At 41.2% G+C, this 19,349-nt stretch overlaps 1 protein-coding gene across 2 annotated transcripts in view; it reads left to right on the top strand.

The window, feature by feature from the left end:
• MB21D2 (Mab-21 domain containing 2) overlaps positions 1 to 19,015 on the top strand; it is a 101,505-nt gene extending 82,490 nt beyond the window's left edge. Inside the window, exons 2-3 of one of the 2 annotated variants that reach the window (XM_074329559.1) lie at positions 3,568 to 3,674; positions 16,901 to 19,015. In XM_074329559.1, the coding sequence (XP_074185660.1) occupies positions 16,903 to 18,165 (1,263 nt within the window). In that variant the 5' untranslated portion in view covers positions 3,568 to 3,674; positions 16,901 to 16,902 and the 3' untranslated portion in view covers positions 18,166 to 19,015. The remainder of the gene's footprint in view (positions 1 to 3,567; positions 3,675 to 16,900) is intronic. The other variant, XM_019723125.2, reaches the window with a different exon arrangement.
• Positions 19,016 to 19,349: the final 334 nt, after the last annotated feature.

Here is a 19,349-nt window from a genome sequence, read left to right as displayed (position 1 = left end):
CTTTCTATGCTTTTTTCCTTTAGATGCCGTCTCCCTCTTCAGGAGCCCGGTGACCTCTGGCTCCAGCACTCTCCACACATGCTCAGCTCTCCAGGAAAACTATGAGTCACTTACATTCTAGTGTCAGCTCAGGTCAGCTCTGTCTTCCCAGGAGCATTTCTATTGGTACCTCCAGATTCTGGCACAGGCGCGGCATCTTATCTCTCAGATTTTCAGTTAGTCGAGAGCTGGCTCAAGCAGTTGACATTCAGGGGAATTGTATCGAAGGGCTTCGCCATCAGCAATCATTCCTTCTGACCAGTCGTCTGACTTCTGTCCCTTGGTGGAGTACTAGTCTAGGCATTTATGTAACGATGCAGTGCATGGGTTACGTAAAATCCTTGAAGACGGGGATAAAATGGACTGAAGTCATAATAAATACACAGTAAAAAAACAGCATTTCCATGACAGACCACATGCCAGTCTGAGCCAGGAAGAATGTATCAGTCTCTCCACGGGTTTCTGCACTCTGCTGACTGTGTGTTTGGTTTACCTGTTATTCCTTGGTTGTATAAAATATTAATGTTCTGGAGAAACTGCATATGTACTGACACTACTTTTATTGTGTTCCACTATTAGCCAGTCTGGTACGAGCTAGTTCGTATTGGAAGGACACATTGTGTGTCAGGACAGGCTGTCCTAGGCCTCAGTCGCTTAACTCCCGACAGAGAACTCAGGGGGACACAGGTAAGGAAGGCTCCAGCCCTGTGCTCTCAAAACTCGCGGTCTTGTGTGAGACATGGGAATGCACTAAAAAAGCTGCAGTACCCGTCACACCACAAATCTCATCAAATATCAGGTTAATCAGTATGTGTGATTTGTGGGGGGGTTAGGAGGCAAAAGCTTTTAGGAGGAATAGAATTGTCAAGATCTCACCACACAAGGATGGAGAGCAAAGAGAAGAGATAGAGGGAGCCAGAAAGCGCAGGACATGTTTGGAGAACCAGCATACTTTGGGGCCTCCATTTGGGTGCTAGAGCCACTGAGGGACATAAGAAACAGTCAGGTGAAATTGGAAATGGCAATTGGCTTCAGAATGTGGAAAGCGTTGGCTACCGGGACGAGGGCACCATCAAAGGGGTTTGAGCAGGAGAGGGGGAAGGATGTGATTAGTCATCCTTTAAGAAGATCCTTCGGCAGCTTATGCAGGTGGTGGTGGTTCCAATTAAGAGGTTTTGCAGTTGTTCCTGTGAGAGATGTGAGGGCCTGAGCTCTACTGTGACAATGGCACCTAGTGGCAGTGGGATGTGTGGAGAGGGCACAGTGCAGCAGACCTTTTAGAGGCAGAATCTCAAGCATTTATCAATTGACTGGATGGTAGAAGGCTCTGGTGGTACCTGTGTAATGATGACACATTTACTGTTTGGGGTTATGATAGTCAATATGGGGTTGGTTTTTGGAATATTTGAGGGCTCATGCTGAGGACTGGAGGGGGTCATGGCACTCCTGGATTCTGCAGCTGGTCTTTACTGAAGTGTGGACAGAGTCTGTGACCCTGAGGTTACAGCGGGGTGATCCCTGCAGACAGAATAACAGAGCTTGTCCTCAGCTCTGGGAGGTGGCAGGGTGTTCCCTCTGTTGAGAGATCTTCCACCTGTGCTCCAGTCCCTGCTCGTGTTCTGGTCGTAGGACCGTAGCATTTTTAAATTTGAAAGACCTGAGACATCATCTTATCTCTAAACCCCTGGCTAGATGGAAAACTATGGCCCAGGAAGGACACATGTGTGTCCAGGTGAAACCCAGGCCAGATCCTAGGACTGTCACTTAACCAATATTTAGAAAATCTTTTAAGTAATTTCTGTGTAGTAGAGTTGTCCAGAGAACCAATAGGATATAAAAGGAGATTTATTATGAGGCATCAGCTCATGCAGTTATGGACGCTGAGAAGTCCTCTCTGTCGTCTATAAGGTATAGACCCAGGAAAGCCGGTGGTGTAATTTGGTCTGAGTCCAAATGCCTGAGAACCAGGGGAGCCAGCGCTGTCAATCCTAGTCCGAGGGAGAGAGAAAATGAGATGAGATCTTCCCACTGGAGCAGTGTTTCAGGAAAAAAGGGGCAAATTCCTCCTTCCTCCCCATGTTTGTTTTATCCAGGTCCTCGAGGGTTTGGGGAGGACAATCTACTTCACCAAGCCTACCAATTCAAATTCTAGTTGCGTCCAGAAATACCCTCACAGACACACTCAGAAATACTTGACCAGAAATCTGGGCACCCCCCCATGCAAACAAGTTGACAATTCAGATGCACTATCATGAGCTGTTTGGAATTACTGGTTGTGATACTGCGTTCTTACAGAGCATTTGCTCAGTTTTCAGTTTAACTTTACCCACTTCCTCTTTTGACCTTCACATGACCTTACTGGTAGACAGACACTGTCCTTCTTTACAGGTAAAGCACACAGAAGCACGGCAGGTAGTGGCCTTTCCCCGTGAATGAATGGGAGATCAGGACTAGAGCCTCGGTTTCTTACTCTGATTCCATTTGCTGCCCCACAGTTGAATTATAAAGTCTGTGGCTGTGCTGATCCTGTGGTTTTCCAAATGTGGCCCTGGACCAGCAGCATCAGAATCACCTGGGAACTTGTTAGAAATGCAAATTCTTGGGCACATCCCAGACCCACTGCGTCAGAAACTCTGGGGGCCGCAGCTCAGCAATCTGTGCTTTAATCGTTTCTCAGGATGATTCTCTGCATGCTAGTTAGAGAACCACTGTGGTAACAAGACAGCATCTATTCAGTATTCAGGATTTCACTACATTTTGCTCATATATCAAATTCATCAGAGAATAGAAAAGATGGTATTAAAAACTGACCATAAAAATCAATACATCTGGCCTTTTCTCTTCCTCCCTTTTCTCCCCTCCCCCTTTACCCTCCATTTGTCACTCCTACCAATCAAGTACTTTATGGTAGCTTTTCTTGAAAAGTGTTTTCTGTCCCTTACAAAGCTGGCAGAATTCAGGAGCTTTCATTCATTCAACCCACATTACTTGACACTTACAAAGCATGGGGAAACTGAAATCAGGAGAAAAAAACAAGAGGGGAGGGAGGGAGATGGTTGAATAGGTAAATACTGGAACATTTCTTAAAAAAAAAAAAGTCACATGGCCAAGCAGCAAGATAAAAACCAGTGTGATTAATTGGCCTAGAGAAGTGTGAACAGAATACTATTTTTAAAAGAAAATTACATTTTCTCAACATCTGCAAAGTTTCAGACACTTTATTGAGAGCTGTATGTAATTATTCCAGTCACGACTTATAATAGCCTTTTGAAAGAGGTGGTATTATCCTCATTTTTTTTAAAGTGAGGAATCTAAAGTTTCAAAAAATTCAACTTATTCAAATGTCACATAGCTAATAAATCATAAAGGTAGGGTTCACATTCAAGCTTTTCTGTATCCTAAATTTATCACATCTCCATCACAGCATCCACATTATCTCTTAGGGCATCTTTCTTTTCCATTTGCTTTTTTCATCCCCCAACTATGGAATTTTGTCGGTGAGTGTATGACATCCCACCATTTCAATAGGACTGCTGCAAACAGCACGTGAGCACTTGGACTTCACTCATGAGAAGACTGTTTCTGAAACCCAAATCCATTTCTGACTCGCTTTGAAAGCATATCAGTACAATCAGGTATGAATTTAAAATATTTATATCCAACCTTCAGGCCTTTTTCCCTTTCATTTTTTTCGGTTGGAGCCGGCCCAACAGAAAAGAAAAATTAGGAAGGTATGACCTCTAGTGGAAAGACTGAAAACTTCACTGCAGTTTTGTTGGAGGCTTTCTTTGCAAACAACCCCCTTCCTCTGTTTAAAATGGAATTGTGGAATTTTTCATCAGAAAGTCACTCATGACCAGACTTGCACCTGTGCGCGAATGTCATTTTTGTCACTACCTTAAAAATGGGATTTCTGCATCTCAGATTCACTCTGTACTTGGGTTGGAGTCCTTTAATGACCTTTCTCAAGCGTCATCTTTTAAAAGAACGCTTGTCATTTCGTCTTTTTCCCACTTAACTACAAAACCTATTCTGACTGGATTTTGGAAGGGACACTATATGAATATGGGTATCAGTATTTAATCCGTCATGTCTCAATTTGCTTCCAGAACAGTTGATAGCTTTGGAAATTGTACACTTCTATTCAAACTGTGTGATCTTTGGTTGCAAGGACTGAGCTGTAATTGTGCCCATCACCACAGGTTTATTGCTTGACTGCCAAGTCCGCCTCACAGCTGATACTCACTGACCCACATATGTGCTCCCAAGTGATGGGTGCTGTGTGCCAAGAGCCCTGAAGGATTCTTGGTTGGTTACACAATTGCTTTTGTCCAAGCTTAAGATTGAATAGAGGACAAAAATCAGCCACTATCTCGTGGGTGGAGGGAGACATAAGGTGTGAGAAAAATATCTGGAGCAAAACAAGTCATCTTTTAACCCAAAGCAAAATGAAGAACTGGGAGGTTGGAAATATGAATGTATCCCCCAGTTGTGAGGAATGCAAGATGCCATATCTTTCCTGAATCTCAATCACTGTCATGTTTCCAAAAGTTCCACCAAAGTTTGTCTTTCCTGATTTGAAGGATAGGTAATCTCAGCTCTTCAAGATTTTAGAGATTTGCTGATACAGTGAACCTCTTCTAACTTGACGACGTTGCCTTTCTTGAGTCCATGCAGTTAAACTTGCTGCTTTGAAATTGAGGGAGGGAGCGGACAGTTTCAATTTTTTAAAGCCTTTCCCATTGCTGGTTTAAAACACACATGTCATCTTGGAGAGGATGCTTGACGCTTTGGTTCTTCTGGGGTGGAACGTGATGACCCATATTTTCCACAGATCCCTTGGTTAGAGACCCTGGGTTATAGGCAGGTGGAGTGGAAAGAACCCTGGATTGAGGACCAGGATGTTGGATTCTGTTCCCAGCACCTGGGCCACGTGTCACATTTGCCTGTTGGGCTTAACCCGATCTGGACCATGGCAGTTGGAGTACATAACCTTGAAAGTCGGTTCTGGTCCACTAATCTATGATTCATTCATTTTTTGTGTGGGGTACACATGTACAACTTAAATTTCATTTCCTGGAGTCCAAGAGTTACAGAATTGGCAACTGATTCAAACAACATCCTTCAACACTATTATAAGTTAAAATAAAGCAATCCTCTTATGTTTCCCTTAATAGCCACCATTTTAGTTCACAGTTTCTGGCTAGAATATTGAATTCCTTTTTTCATTCCCCACACCACTGATTCTTGCTCCTTTTGTTTTTGTTTTGCTTGTTTTTGTTTTGTTTGGAGGCAAAGGCAAAGTAGGAGAAAGAAGCCATCTCCCAAAATGTCACTTTCCCACTTCAGCCTTAAGAAACTCACTTTTTGACTTTCTCTTGGACTTTCCTTCTTTATTGTGTAACTGTGAATTTAAAAATACTGCAACAGTTTGCCCTCTGTGAAATGTGCTACCCATACTTGTAAACTGCAAATCTCAACTTCCCCATAGGGCTTTGGCTGCTTGTTTTTTAAGTCTGACTTCTTTTGATGTGAACATGTTCAAGCTCAAACAATAGAGTATGTTTCTTACCCAGACACTGAAAGTAATTATCAGGTAGATAATTGTGGCTCAGAAATAGATTCTACTCTTTATTAGTCTGTCAGACTGTTAGTACTTTTTCCCCATGCCTGTTTTCCTTGGGAACACTTATTTGATCCCTTAGTCTTCCTTAAATTATAGGTATGGGTGTAGTTGTACTAATCTGAAATTTTGTGTGGAACATTCCAGCTTATACAATGGAAAAACTTTTATGACTTGTTAGCAGACTTCTTTTTTTGAAATAGCAGAATTTGGGGATGTTACTACTTTGTTGTTTGGAAACTTGATTGAGGATATTGGTATTTAGAGTAACAGTGATTTATTTAAATGAAGATAAAAACAGTATAGATCGTCATTATTAATAGGTGCTGCAACAATGAGCTATCTGGAAAATTGATTAATAACTATTGATTTGACACTTAAAGACAAGTTATCTTCTAGGAATGATATGTATTTTGCTGGTATAGATAAGGAAAGAGATGCATCTTATCAATAGCCCCTGTCAGTCTAGGCATAATTGAGACCTCCAGGTTTACTGTCTATAGATTGCCCCTGGCAGAGCCCTTTCTCACCCTTTCTCCCTTCCTTGCAAGAAACAAATTAATAACCTGGTGAAGAATCCAAGTGACACATGCTTCCTTCAAAATAATTGTGTGTGGTCAGACTAGTTTTTAATCTAGTTTAAGCGAAAGAAGTATGTGGATATTTTGTACACTTATGTGGGATAGACGGCCACGAAGAGCCTCAGTTTCCACATCTGTGCAATGAGAACTATAATGTTCACAGAATTATTGCTGGGAACAAATGAGAAAATGGCCATTCTCTGGGAACTGCAAGGCCTCATGCAATGTAAAGCAATGTTTCTTTTGCGTTTATTGATTGAAGCCAGGTTAAAAAATCAATTTCCTGTTTATGAATCATCTTGGCCCCTAAAATCTTTCAGTGTACGTCATGCGGGAGACCCTCCTCGCTGCGCCATGTGTCATGCAGTGCGAACTGCGGGGTCTCAGCTCCCGCTCCTCACACAAGAACACAGGACATGGTGAGGCCAAAAAGGAACACCCACGGAGCCATAGGTAGGGGAGTCATTCCACTATATTCTCGCTGGCGGCTTGGTTGGAGACACAAGAAACAGGAGCCACACGATCCGCAACCCTCACTGCGCCGCTTGCTAGCTCAGCCACCATCTTCTTGCTAGCCCCCCATTTGCTGCTAGCGTAGCCACAACAGTTATATTAGTGGCCAATGGCTCACTGGTTACAGCTGACGCCATCCAATCCCAGTTGATGGCCATTTACTACCTGAGCCAGCACCTTTCCACATGAGGCTGAGAGCCTGGAAACTGCACTCCTGGCTCTGTCCCCACAGTGTATTTTATTTATTTGTAGTCAGAATCAAACAGTTTTGCAGAAAGAGTGATGCCATGACGTTGTAACATCAAGGACTATTTCCTCTGCCTTTTGTCCCCCTTATTCCTGACACTTGAAGCTTTATTCATGATTTTTGTTTTCATCTCAGCTGCAGCAAATGAGAGCTGAAACTCTGTTTCTTGCAACAAGGTCTTCAATATACTTTGAAAATCAACTGTCAACCATATTGCCTGCCCAGACAAAGCAGCCTTCAGTCTTGGTTCAACCTAGATGGAGCCTGTCAGCTCTTGAATTAACCAGATTTACTCTGGGAGACCAAGTGGCAAAGTTGTGAGTCACTGGGTGGTACCTGGGGGCAAATAGGCCCTGAGGTGATGCTTTTAATGTAGTCTTATCAAGTCTTAGCTCCTTGCTAAGCCTGTTTGCCCAGGGATTTCATTCTAGGATTTTATGGGTTTGGAGCCCTGCCAGAATCTCTTAGTAAATGAATGGAGTGAACATGCCATCTCGTGGCAGTTATTGGGAATTGCTTAGTGAGATGGAATCTATAGGGTCTGTTCTTACGTGTTCAAGGAAAAATGCCCCATCATGATCCTTTTTTAAAAAATCAGGTATTAGACCTTAATCTTAGCTTACACTGTAATTATATTGTAGTTTTTTTCTCCTAATCTCCAACTATGATTGTTGGCTGAAAATTGGTGCTTTGGGCAATGGCCTAGAGTTAAATTATTCTCAGAGAACAAGAGGAAATGTCTTTGTGTGGTTACCATATAGTTTATGGTCAACTCATTAACAGGCTCCTGGGTTCTCCCTTCTATCTCTTCTGGGTATGTAACATGATTTCCTTGCTTGCAGATAGAATAGCTGTGCAGTCCCTCATCACATCTGGAAATGACAGTGTCAGGTTGACTGACACTGTCATCCTGACAGTTTCCATCTTGGAAGATTTTCATAAACTCTGTCTTTAGGCTATAACCATCTATCCATTCATTCCATTGGCTTTCGTTGTGTTAGGTTAGGAGATAGTCCACAGATCATTAGCGGGACACTGACAGGTCAACAAATAATTAATAATTGGTCTAGGCACTACAGTAAAGAAAGTATGGACAAAGGTCATTGAATGGAGAGATTAAATATGTCATTTGGATTTTTTTTCTGTACATGTTAGAGAAACAGAGAAAGAATAATCCCAAACAGAGGCTAAGTGAGAAATGGTAGTTTGGTCTTTGAATTTTGCTTGAGACGTTTATATCTGAACAACAAGGGTCCATTTGAACAACGTTCCACTGTTGGTTTTTGCAGTAAACTGGGAAGCCAAGCTCACCTGTTTTTTTAATTTTTTTCCTCAAAACTTTCTCTCCATGGGTTTCTTTGTAGTTTGGGAAAGAAATGCCAATCCATAAGTAATGTATGAATTTTCATCTCTCCAAAGTTTTCCAGAATTGGAAGATTTAGAATGTCCTTTGGAAAATGAGAACTGGGCAATTAACAAAGCAAAAAAAATGAATAGGCAAGGTGCTAAGTGTAAATGCACTGGAAAACACATTTGCTGATTGGAGGAGGCTGATGAACTCTTTTAGAGAACAGTGTTCAGATCAGTTTTATAAAACATACACTAGATCTATGATTTGATGTGGGGAAGAGCAAGTAATTCAATACCATCAGTTTATGCTTCTGTTCTCATAGCCAAACACACATCTGAGGTGTTGTGATTCCATCCAGAAGTATTAGCAGAGATGAGTCTGTCTACCACTGCTAAATACACACACACACACACACACACACACACACACACGCACACGGGGGGGGGGGCGGGTGGAGAGAGACAGAGACAGAGACAGAGACAGAGAGAGAGAGTTTTAGAAACAAGAACCACCTTGGTGTGGTAGTTAATTTGAGAAGTGATACTAAGCACAAGTAAGGAAGCAGAGCAATTGAAATAGAGAAGCAAGAAAAGTCAATCAAGGGTCTGCTAATGAGCTAATGAGTACAGTATTCTTGTGGGCCTCCCGAGGAAGTTGTGTAGAACCCATCTTAGAATTGTACCCCCAGAGTGTGGAGAAGCTGGGGATTTTGTCCACTGACTCTGGTTCTCTTTTGCCGGAGGGTTGCCCCCAGGGATGTCAGTTTTCCTGCATTAACTCCCCTGCCCTTCCTGTAATTCCTGGAGCAAAGAGGGCCCTCAGGCAAAGGAGCGGAATCACTGGCCTTCAGGAAGGAAGCTGCCAGCTTGCAGGACACTGCCTACCAATGCTGCAAGTGAAGTCAAGGTCAGGCTGGGATACAGGTAGGGCATCAACAGGGTCTCCTCCACACACATCTGTAACATAGTCACATAGTCACATATATTAGGAAAAGAAAAATCAAGTGAAGTCTATAATTATAAGGAATTGTTGTTAATTATTTTTAGATACGAGAATGGGACATATGCATCATGCAATGAGAAAGGAATGTAAACCACATTCAGCTGGGTCACAGGTAGAGGTGACTGGGATCCAGTTGGCTTAATTCTGAACATCTCCATCACATGCTTATTGCTTCTGAAGGTCAGGAGAGGTAATCTGGTCATCACTGATGCGTTACTGTATTCTGATGCTGCTATTTGATATGATGTTGGCATTACACTTGCTTTTCACTTGTTATTGTTTGTATCTTTCAAGAATGAGCCTTCTAAAATGAACACTTCTTGTAAATTGAAAATTCTAGCTTTTGTGCCCTGTTAATGGCTGTGGGAAACTGCTGGTGGAGCTAATAAGACTCCCCTTTGAGCCTTGATAGTAAGGTCTGATTGGCAGAAACCATGAGTTTCTAGACTATCCTAAGAACTAGAACGGAAGGGGCAAGACTTAGTATGTGAGGAAAGCATATTGATAACATGTGTGCGTGCATGTACACAGAACTCTCCATTTATCAACTGCCTCGTAAGCAAGCACCAGACCACGCACTGAGTAATTTGGTATGCATTTTCTTGTTTCATTCCTGTGGCAACTCAAACAACTTTTAGTTGTGATTCCCTGACTCCGTTTAAGGAAACTGAACCCCAGAGTGGTTCATTATGTTGCTCATGGATGAACTGGACTTGAATCCAAGCCTAACTCATATTCATTCTGTTCAAAAGAGCGTAGTAGAATTTGATAAAGTAGAACTTTAGTTTTGATTTTTAAGAAAGAAACTAATGAAAAATTGGAGAGGGCTTTTTTTCCCTCGACCTGATTTTTGGATTATTAGTAAATGATTGTGTAGACATATGCTGGCAATATTTCATATTATGCCATGTAGCAAATTTCACGATCTCCAGGTTATGGTTAATGAGGAATTTAGGTCGGCTAAAACAAACGATACACTCAACAAGTAGTTGCCTTCTAACCCCAAGGTCTATATCAGCCACTGCAGTAATAAAACAGTTGATTGACTATGATAGTATCTTTCATTTGCTGTGCCTCTTTGCCAGTTACTGTGCCAAATGCTTTATGTTGTTGTCATTTAAGAGGGAAAATAAGTCCTGAATACAGCCCATTATGCTAATAGGTGTAGAAAGTGCTAGTGTAAGAATTCAGATCAAGACCCTTCACAGAGGTGTGCAGGTGGTTCATTCCACAGAGCAGTTGTTCTGAGGGAACAAGAAAGGGCTGGAACCCAGCTTACCCTCTATTGCCAAGCTGTGTGCCATGGTGCATGGTGGTATCCACCAGGACAGGCTTGCTTGAGCTAGCAGCAGTCTGGGTCTGGCTAGGGGAGAGAATGTTCTATTCATTTCCCTTCACCTTACAGGTTTTGTATGCCTTACATATGCTAGCAGCTTTAGGAGATTATCTTGTTCAGTTAAATCTTCAAAACAACTCTGGGGAACAGGTATTTTTTTGCTAATTCAGTTTTATAGGTGGTGGGAAAAGGGAAGAACGTATGGGGAAATTGAACGGAATATCTGCTGTGTGCTTAGACATTTCATATCAACCCTATAAGGGAGGTTTATGTTTTTTGTTTGTTTTAAATAGATGAGGAATTGTAAGCTCAGAGGTTTAACGTGCCAGGTTTACTTAAGTGACAAACCCAGGATTCAAACCCAAAGCTGTCTTACTCTTGATGCCAATGCTCTTGTACACATATTAGTGTCATAATGGGAATAGAGCAAGGGACACTTCTTGAGGAGGTATCTTTTGAATCAGTTCTATTAATATACATACATATATAATACATATAATATAAAATATACATTATATATAGTATATATTTTACATATAAATATATATTTTATATTTATTTGTAAATTTATATATATATATATATATATATATACACACACACACACACACACACAACACATATATATGAGCTATATCGGGGGTGCCAAAAAAATGTACACAGTTTAAGAGATGTTATCTGGGTGTTACTTTTCGAAGTGGAATTACGGTAGCGATGTGTAATACGACATTCGCTCAAAAGATGGTGTTAATCAAATGAATGCTAGCGTCATTCATTGTATTACAATTTTAGTGCAGTTTTTTCCTTTCTTGAAATGTGTATACATTTTTTGGCACCCTCTGTATGTGTGTGTATACACACACACGTGGCAAATACACACACACATACACACACATGCATATTTTGTCAACAAGTCATTACCATACATGAATTAATCAGTTTTCTAAAATATTTAAATAAAATTACATGCAGTTATCTCAGAAATTATGCCAAACAAAACACACTGATTTATAAAACATATTACTATAAGTGTTAGTACTAATGATCACTCAGCAGATTATTGAAAAGCTGGGAAGTTCTGCTAGTGTCTTCTGTAGTTCCTGTGTATTATAGCATATTTATTTGGGAATATAGTACTAATAGCTTCTTGCAATTCAGAGTAGGTCTGTCCTGACTGATGATAAATGTGGATGGCGGACGTATTCTGATGCGTTCCCAAGGTCACACTCATACTTGGACCAACGAAAGCGCAGAGCTGGCACTTTGCCTTGAGACCTTTGCTACTTCCTTTCTAAGCCATTCCGCATTCGTGGCAAATGAGGTCATGTCATAGGCAGAACAATATGTATTGACATTCTGACCTTCGCCACAAATATGGGAGTAAGACAGTGTTGTCAATCTGTCGCTAGGGTGCTGACCTTGAATGAGTTCTTTCTCCTCTTTGAACCTCAGCTTTTCTCACCTATAAAATGAGGGAGTTCATATATATGATTTCTGGCCATGAATGAGGGAAATCTTAAATCTTCCCAAAACTGGGGTCATTAAAAATCCCATAGATTGGTGGTGACATTGTTAGAAGACAATGGTCATGCCTCCTTCTCAGAATGTTCTCAGAAGTAAGCTTGTCAAAAATATTTACCCCTTTGAAGCACAAATCATAATGTTTTTTTATCGAAAGGTTTTATATTGTTTATCAACAGCCAAGGAGACTGCTCCCCTGGGAGATGTATCAGGCTCACAGAAGGACTTTGTCAGCATTGTCCCATTCTGTTCCCTTCCTACCATTAAGAATCATTGCCACGATAAGGCACTGTTACTGGTGTGCCACATGAGTTGGCGCAAAAGAGATAACACATTTTTATGAAACAGCAAATATGGAGATATTCGGGTGTTTTTTATCTACATAGAAATCTTTTTTATATACATAGTCAAAGATAGGTAGAGAGATAAAAATTATCTAGTTCTATAACTTTAATTACAAGACATAAAAGTTTTACTTCTTCGATAGATGTTTCTCCTATCAACATAGGTAAGAGATTTTTTGTCTTATTTTGTTTTAAGGCATCTGTATACCGTGTTTCCCTGAAAATAAGACCTAGCCGGACCATCAGCTCTAATGTATCTTTTGGAGCAAAAATTAATATAAGACCTGGTATTATTATATTATATTATTCAATGGGATGTGATAAAGTTTTATTTACTAGAATACAAGGGAGTCGGGGACAGAGTTCCATTTTGTACTTGATATTCTAAAGATAAGCATCAAAGAATTAAGTGGGTGATGTGGAACTCATTACTTCAACTCAAGGCCCCAGAAATATTAAGGTCTTCTTAAGTAGAAACTATGAAGTAAACTGCAATCAGGGACTTAGTTACAGGAATTGAGGCAGATTTACTTTGTGTTTTAAGAGCAGACCTATGCCAATGCGTCCATGAAAAGAAGAGACCCACTCACAGGGATAAGCTCTTTCTTCATTCCTCCTTTTCTTTGCTGCTGACAAGCTCAGTAGTGTGTGTGCATCTTCCTTTCATTTCCACTCATGGCTTTGGATAATTTACTAATAGCTCAACAGCCAGAATCATTGGCTTTTATTTTCCCGAAATCGCACAAAATCCTCGGGTCAATTCAGAGGCGGCACTTCTTGGAACTGAGGCCTACAGCCGAAGTGTACAATTGAATTTTTTCCTCCTTTTTCCCTCCCAGGCCCTAGCTGGGTTTTAGTTGTGTGGCAACCCATCTGCTGTGGTAGCTGATGTCAGCTCATTTTCACTTAAACTTACTTAACCCAGGGAAGTTTTCAAGGAGGGCATTTCAGTTTGTGTAATGCTGGGGAAGGCTCCAGTTTGTGTTACCAAATCATTTGTAAAGCTGCAGACCAATGGGCTCCTCTGGGAGGCTAAATGTAAATGTGGATATCGCAAGAGATTAGTTTCCAGAACGATGTGGCTTTAGGGACTTTGTTTCTAACTTCTAGGAGCTTAGCAAATGAGCCTCAGCCATATTCTCTTGACGGCTGCAGTTCTCTCTGCAGCAAAGGAATAAAAACTGTCCAAAATTACCCTAACTTTAAAGGAATAAGAAGTATCCAAACTTACCCTAACTCCTGAATATCAGCATTTTGTCAAATGCTTGATATAGCTCTTGTGAAGAAGGACCAGCGTTTTAAATTGGTGCCTGAGCAGCAATTGGGAGGAAAGAATAGTCTAGTGTGTAGTGCAGCCGCAAGTGAAAACACATTATAACTTCTTTAATCCAGCAGAGGGCAGAAGGGAGTTTTAGTTTTTGGTCACCTTTGACTATCCAAACAAAACTGTGACAACCTAAGGCAAAATTCAGAGGCACGTTTGTAAACAGATTATCTCCAGCCTGTTAATACACAAGTTATTCTGACTGTGTTGACATGTTCCAGCTACTGCTCTCAGAGCCCGTTTGCTCCTATCTATGCAAAAGGATGTATAGATTATTGAGTTATTTATGCCTAAGAGGGGAAAACAAATAGCAGTACCCAAATAACAATACCACTTCTAATCAAGTCAGATATCTTATTTACTAACCATTTATGTTTATGGCGCTCCAATGCCAGAATATTTGAAATAATGGCGAGTAAATTATTTCATTATCAAATGTTTCTCTTTTATGGTAACTATACCTCCACGTAAGTCTATAAAAGAATGACAGTGGCTTTCACAACCTACTGTGGCTTTTGAGAAGTCACTCTTTCCTTCCATAGTGAAGCTACAACTTCGGGTGACAGCATTTGCGACATTGTGAAGATGAGGTTAATACTGAAACATGATGACAATTAAGAAAGGAGTCTTTGTCCTGGTGTTTATGTGATTCCTGATTGCAATTTTGGCCTCTAAAAAACACTTTTAAAATGAAAATAAACGTCCCATGCTGAGTTGTAGTGATGGCTGTTTTTCTTGGGTAGTATGTTATTGTCCTAGGTTGGGTTCCTTAGGAAGCAGCCCCTGAAATGGACTTAGGATGTCTATTAAAGGGCATCCTTGGAATCAGCACCTGTGGAAGGAAGGTAGGGGAGGAAGCAGGATCAGGCAGAAGGAGAAGGTGGGTTTCCCTGCAGGCCCAGTGTCAGCCTCAGCTGGCCCCTCTGGGAACTCTGGATTCAAATGACTCTAAAGTATCCTGAACGGGGGCACTCCTACACTGATCAATTATTGGTTATGTACCCTCCACCCGCACCCCAACCACAGGACGTAACCTTGGTTGAGGTGGCTCTTTGCAGCTGAGACAGTCCTTAAGGGATTGTGCTGACAGCACTCCTAGCAGCTGAGACAAGAAGTCCTTTATTGAAGAGGGATCTGGGTGGCACATCACAGCACAGTTGGTGTGAAAGAAAAACAGCTCCAAAATTCAGGTACATTAGATTTTCTTTTTGATAAATTGTTGACTGTCTAACATTGGTATCTTATTGATTGCTTTAAAAAGAAAGTGATAGCTTGCTCTATATTTCAATCTGTGTGGAAGGAAATGATACTAAACAAAAGACTTTTTCATGGTTACTGTGGTTTGAAAAATAGGAGTTTAAAGAAGGTAAAAGCCCATTTTTATAAATGAGAGTTAAGTTCTGAAATATAGTGGTAGCATAAACACATATACGTGGTTTATTTATTTGCCTTGGGATTGTTCTATGAATAACAAATTGTTGATTAAAGGTAATTACAGTGAATAATGGAATTGTGGTTTGTGGTAGTTCTTTGCTCTCTTTGAGGAAAAATTGTTAAATAAGTTACAGAGAGTGATGATGGTAGTTTGTCAGATAATGAAGTACAAGTGAATGCATAATAAAAAGGAGGCAGGGAGGATAAATTTGTATATTTGTTCACAGAACAGTCATTTATGTCTAGCCTTTATTTAAGCATTTCATGTTTAAGCCCTTTAATTCCATCTATTCCTTTGCCATTCAGTCATATCTTCAGTTGTGTGCCTACTGGGTGCAGACCCCATGCCTGCTAAGGACATATTTGAGACACGGTTCTCACTCTCAAAGAGCTCACAGTATCATCAAAAAATCCCATATGTTATATTAACACCCGTGTAATAAAAAAAAGTATACAATTTGGGAAAATATTAAGCTCATGGTGCAGGACATGAGTGTTCTAAAATTCATTTTTTTCTTGAAAGTTCCAATATTTTCTCATTGCCAATGAATTTTTCCTTTGTTTTCATGAAGACAGGCTCATTGTGGTCATTTTTTACAAAAATGTCTATCAAATACCCAAGTCTGAATAGCCTCCATATTTTATCAGCTGTTCTTTAAAGTAAAAATGTTATTCTGTGAACAAAGCAGCTAAGGTAGCCCTCACCTATAGAGTCACATGAGTGCTTTTCTTAAAGACAGCTTTTGTGCTTCAACATGAAGAAAAGTCCTTTATGGTTACTTCCTATTTTCATCACGCAGAATATAAGAAAGGTGGCTCAAGAGTTGCGATTTAATAAAACGAATCCTTTGTTTTTCCATTAAGGATTTTCTTTAGTGAAACTGGATTTTCTTCTTCTTTTTTAATGCTAGTGCATATCAGTGCTCACGAATCGAATGACTGCTACTGCAGTTTGGTACCACTGTCTTGACGAATGATAAGGCATCAATGGTTTTGCCCTCCATTGCTTTTGTACCATCAGTTCAAGTGTCAATCCAGTGAAAAAAGCAGACAGTGCATTAGTAGTATTATGAAAAGAATCATGACCTCACTGCACCCTGAAAGTGTCCCACTTTCAAGGTCCACAGCCCACATGGAGAATGACCGGTACAGAGAAAGGTTTTAAGGGGAGGGAGATTGCTTCAGCAAGACAAGGACGAGCCTGGCTTTATGGGATTGCAGCAGAAATGGACAGCAGGGAAGGAAGAGGTGAAGCTCACTGAAGTTTCCAGCCTGGGTGACTGAGTGGATGGCAATACCATTAACCAAGGTGGTGACTGGGAGAGGAGGAGCCCTGATTTATGATTGAAAACGATACTGCTATTACTGTGAGAGAAAAATCAATCATGATTCTCCCGCTTGAAAAAAGGATGGATTGGAGCACTGAAGAGAAAGAATACAGTGCTATTAGCTGGGTTTGTGCTGGAATATAAGATCTGGTTTTGTACGGATAATGTATAGTGGTTTTTGGAAGCTCGGCACATTCTATATTGATGCATAAGACTCTTGTGCTTCCTGTAATAGCGTTTTCTCTTTCTATTTCTAGGAATGGTGCAAAAGCTGGACCAAAAACTTCCAGTGGCCAATGAGTACCTGTTGCTCTCTGGAGGAGTCCGGGAAGGTGTGGTGGACCTGGACTTAGATGATCTCAACGTCTATGCCCGGGGGACCGACTACGATATGGACTTCACCCTTCTAGTGCCAGCTCTTAAGCTGCATGACCGTAATCAGCCTGTGACACTTGATATGCGCCACTCAGCCTTGTGCCACTCTTGGCTGAGCCTTCGGCTCTTTGATGAAGGTACGATCAGCAAATGGAAAGACTGCTGTACCATCGTAGATCACATCAATGGTGCCACCAACTACTTCTTCTCCCCAACCAAAGTGGCCGACTGGTTCTATGACTCCATCAGCATCGTCTTATCCGAGATACAGAAGAAACCCCAGCGAGGGATGCCAAAGGTGGAGAAGGTAGAAAAGAATGGGACCATCATCTCCATCATTCTGGGTGTAGGGAGCAGTCGCATGTTGTACGATATCGTCCCTGTGGTATCTTTCAAAGGTTGGCCTGCAGTGGCCCAGAGCTGGCTCATGGAGAACCACTTTTGGGATGGGAAGATCACTGAGGAAGAGGTCATCAGTGGGTTTTACCTGGTGCCTGCTTGCTCCTTCAAGGGTAAGAAGGACAATGAATGGCGGCTGTCCTTTGCCAGGAGCGAGGTGCAGTTGAAGAAGTGCATCTCTAGCAGCCTCATGCAGGCCTACCAGGCCTGCAAAGCCATCATCATTAAACTCCTGTCCCGCCCCAAGGCGATTAGTCCCTATCACCTGCGGAGCATGATGCTCTGGGCCTGCGACCGACTTCCTGCCAACTACTTGGCTCAAGAAGACTATGCAGCCCACTTTTTGCTGGGCCTCATCGATGACCTGCAACACTGTCTGGTCAACAAGATGTGCCCCAATTATTTCATCCCTCAGTGCAACATGCTGGAGCACCTCTCAGAGGAGACGGTCATGCTCCACGCGCGGAAGCTCTCCTCCGTCCGCTCAGACCCCGCAGAGCACTTGCGCACTGCCATCGAGCACGTCAAGGCAGCCAACCGCCTGACGCTGGAGCTCCAGAGGCGAGGCAGCACCACCAGCATCCCCTCCCCGCAGTCCGACGGAGGGGACCCCAGCCAGCCTGATGACCGTTTGGCCAAAAAACTGCAGCAGCTAGTGACTGAGAACCCGGGGAAGTCCATCTCTGTCTTTATTAACCCTGATGATGTCACAAGGCCCCATTTCAGAATCGATGATAAATTTTTCTGAGCCTTTTGCTGCCTCTTTGGTTTTTTTTCCCCCCTTCCTGATTCTAAAACTCTCAATGTGTGGTGTGGTTTGTGATGCTGTCTTTCCGTTTTTGGTTTTTGGTTTTTTTTTTACATATCCAGCCTGGATTGGATCTGTTAAGAACACATTTTAAGTCTCCTGTTTCTGCAGGATGGTGCAGGCTCTGAAGCAGTATGTTACTATTTCATATTCTGCCTCTGGATTTGTTATTTACTTTTTGTAGTTATTGTCACAGTTTTTGTTTTGTTTTGTTTTGTTTTTTTAAGGAGAACGTGAGCCATAGGTGAAAATACCCATGAATTCTCTTGCTTTTTTTCTGTTTTATACTTTGTACAGATTTGTTAATAGGGATGGGGAAACAAATCTCTGACACTTCAGGATTATTTTTTTTGTTTCGTCTTTTTTTTTTTTTTTTTTTAATGAGCTTTCATCATGACAAATATGTGAGAATCATCTGAACCTGGGAACTGCCTGGTATAATAGCTGGATTGAGTTCTTTTGACCAGTGGCCCAGGTACTTTTCCCCTTTCCACCAAACAATGTAGACTCTGAAAGTGATAATGCTACAAATTGTGTTTTGAAGCATCTTCATTGAATGTAATTGTCCTCAAATTGGAACTTTGGATGGTTTGGAAGGTTTGTTTGACAACTTTCTAAACAGAATTAAGGTTTCCAAATGGTAGTTTTAGTGAGTGTAATTATTTGAAGCCTTATTTAAATCCTGTTAAAGAACATACCATTATAATTGTTATTTGCACTAATGAAATCTTTGCCATTGTCAGAGTTCCAATGTGTGTGTTTCAATATAAATTGACATCCACTGTTGAAATACTGTCATTTTTTTTCATGTAGCCCGTTTCTTTCAATCCATAGAATGATTCTTTACATCTGTTCAGTTCTGCTTTAATTGTGGGGTCCTGTTGTCCCCTCTTTGATTTTCCTGGTTCCTATCTTACTGAGAGAAGTTTTTAAAGCTTTATACCTGCTAAGAGACTTTACCTGATGCTGGGGAAAATATATACTTGATAGAATAGGTCTTTGTATGTCTTTCTTTGGGGTTAGAGAGGTAAGCTTTTTTGTAAAGTTTCTTTGCTTCTAAGAGTTTTAAGGAAAACTGGCAGGAAGAATTTATAATCCCCAAATAGAAGATACCTGTTCAAAAG

The sequence above is a fragment of the Rhinolophus sinicus genome, linkage group LG01 (genome assembly GCF_036562045.2).
Source record: "Rhinolophus sinicus isolate RSC01 linkage group LG01, ASM3656204v1, whole genome shotgun sequence".
Classification (NCBI taxonomy): Eukaryota; Metazoa; Chordata; class Mammalia; order Chiroptera; family Rhinolophidae; genus Rhinolophus; species Rhinolophus sinicus.
Note: the sequence above shows the minus strand (reverse complement) of the source record. Positions and strands in the feature narration are given on the sequence as shown.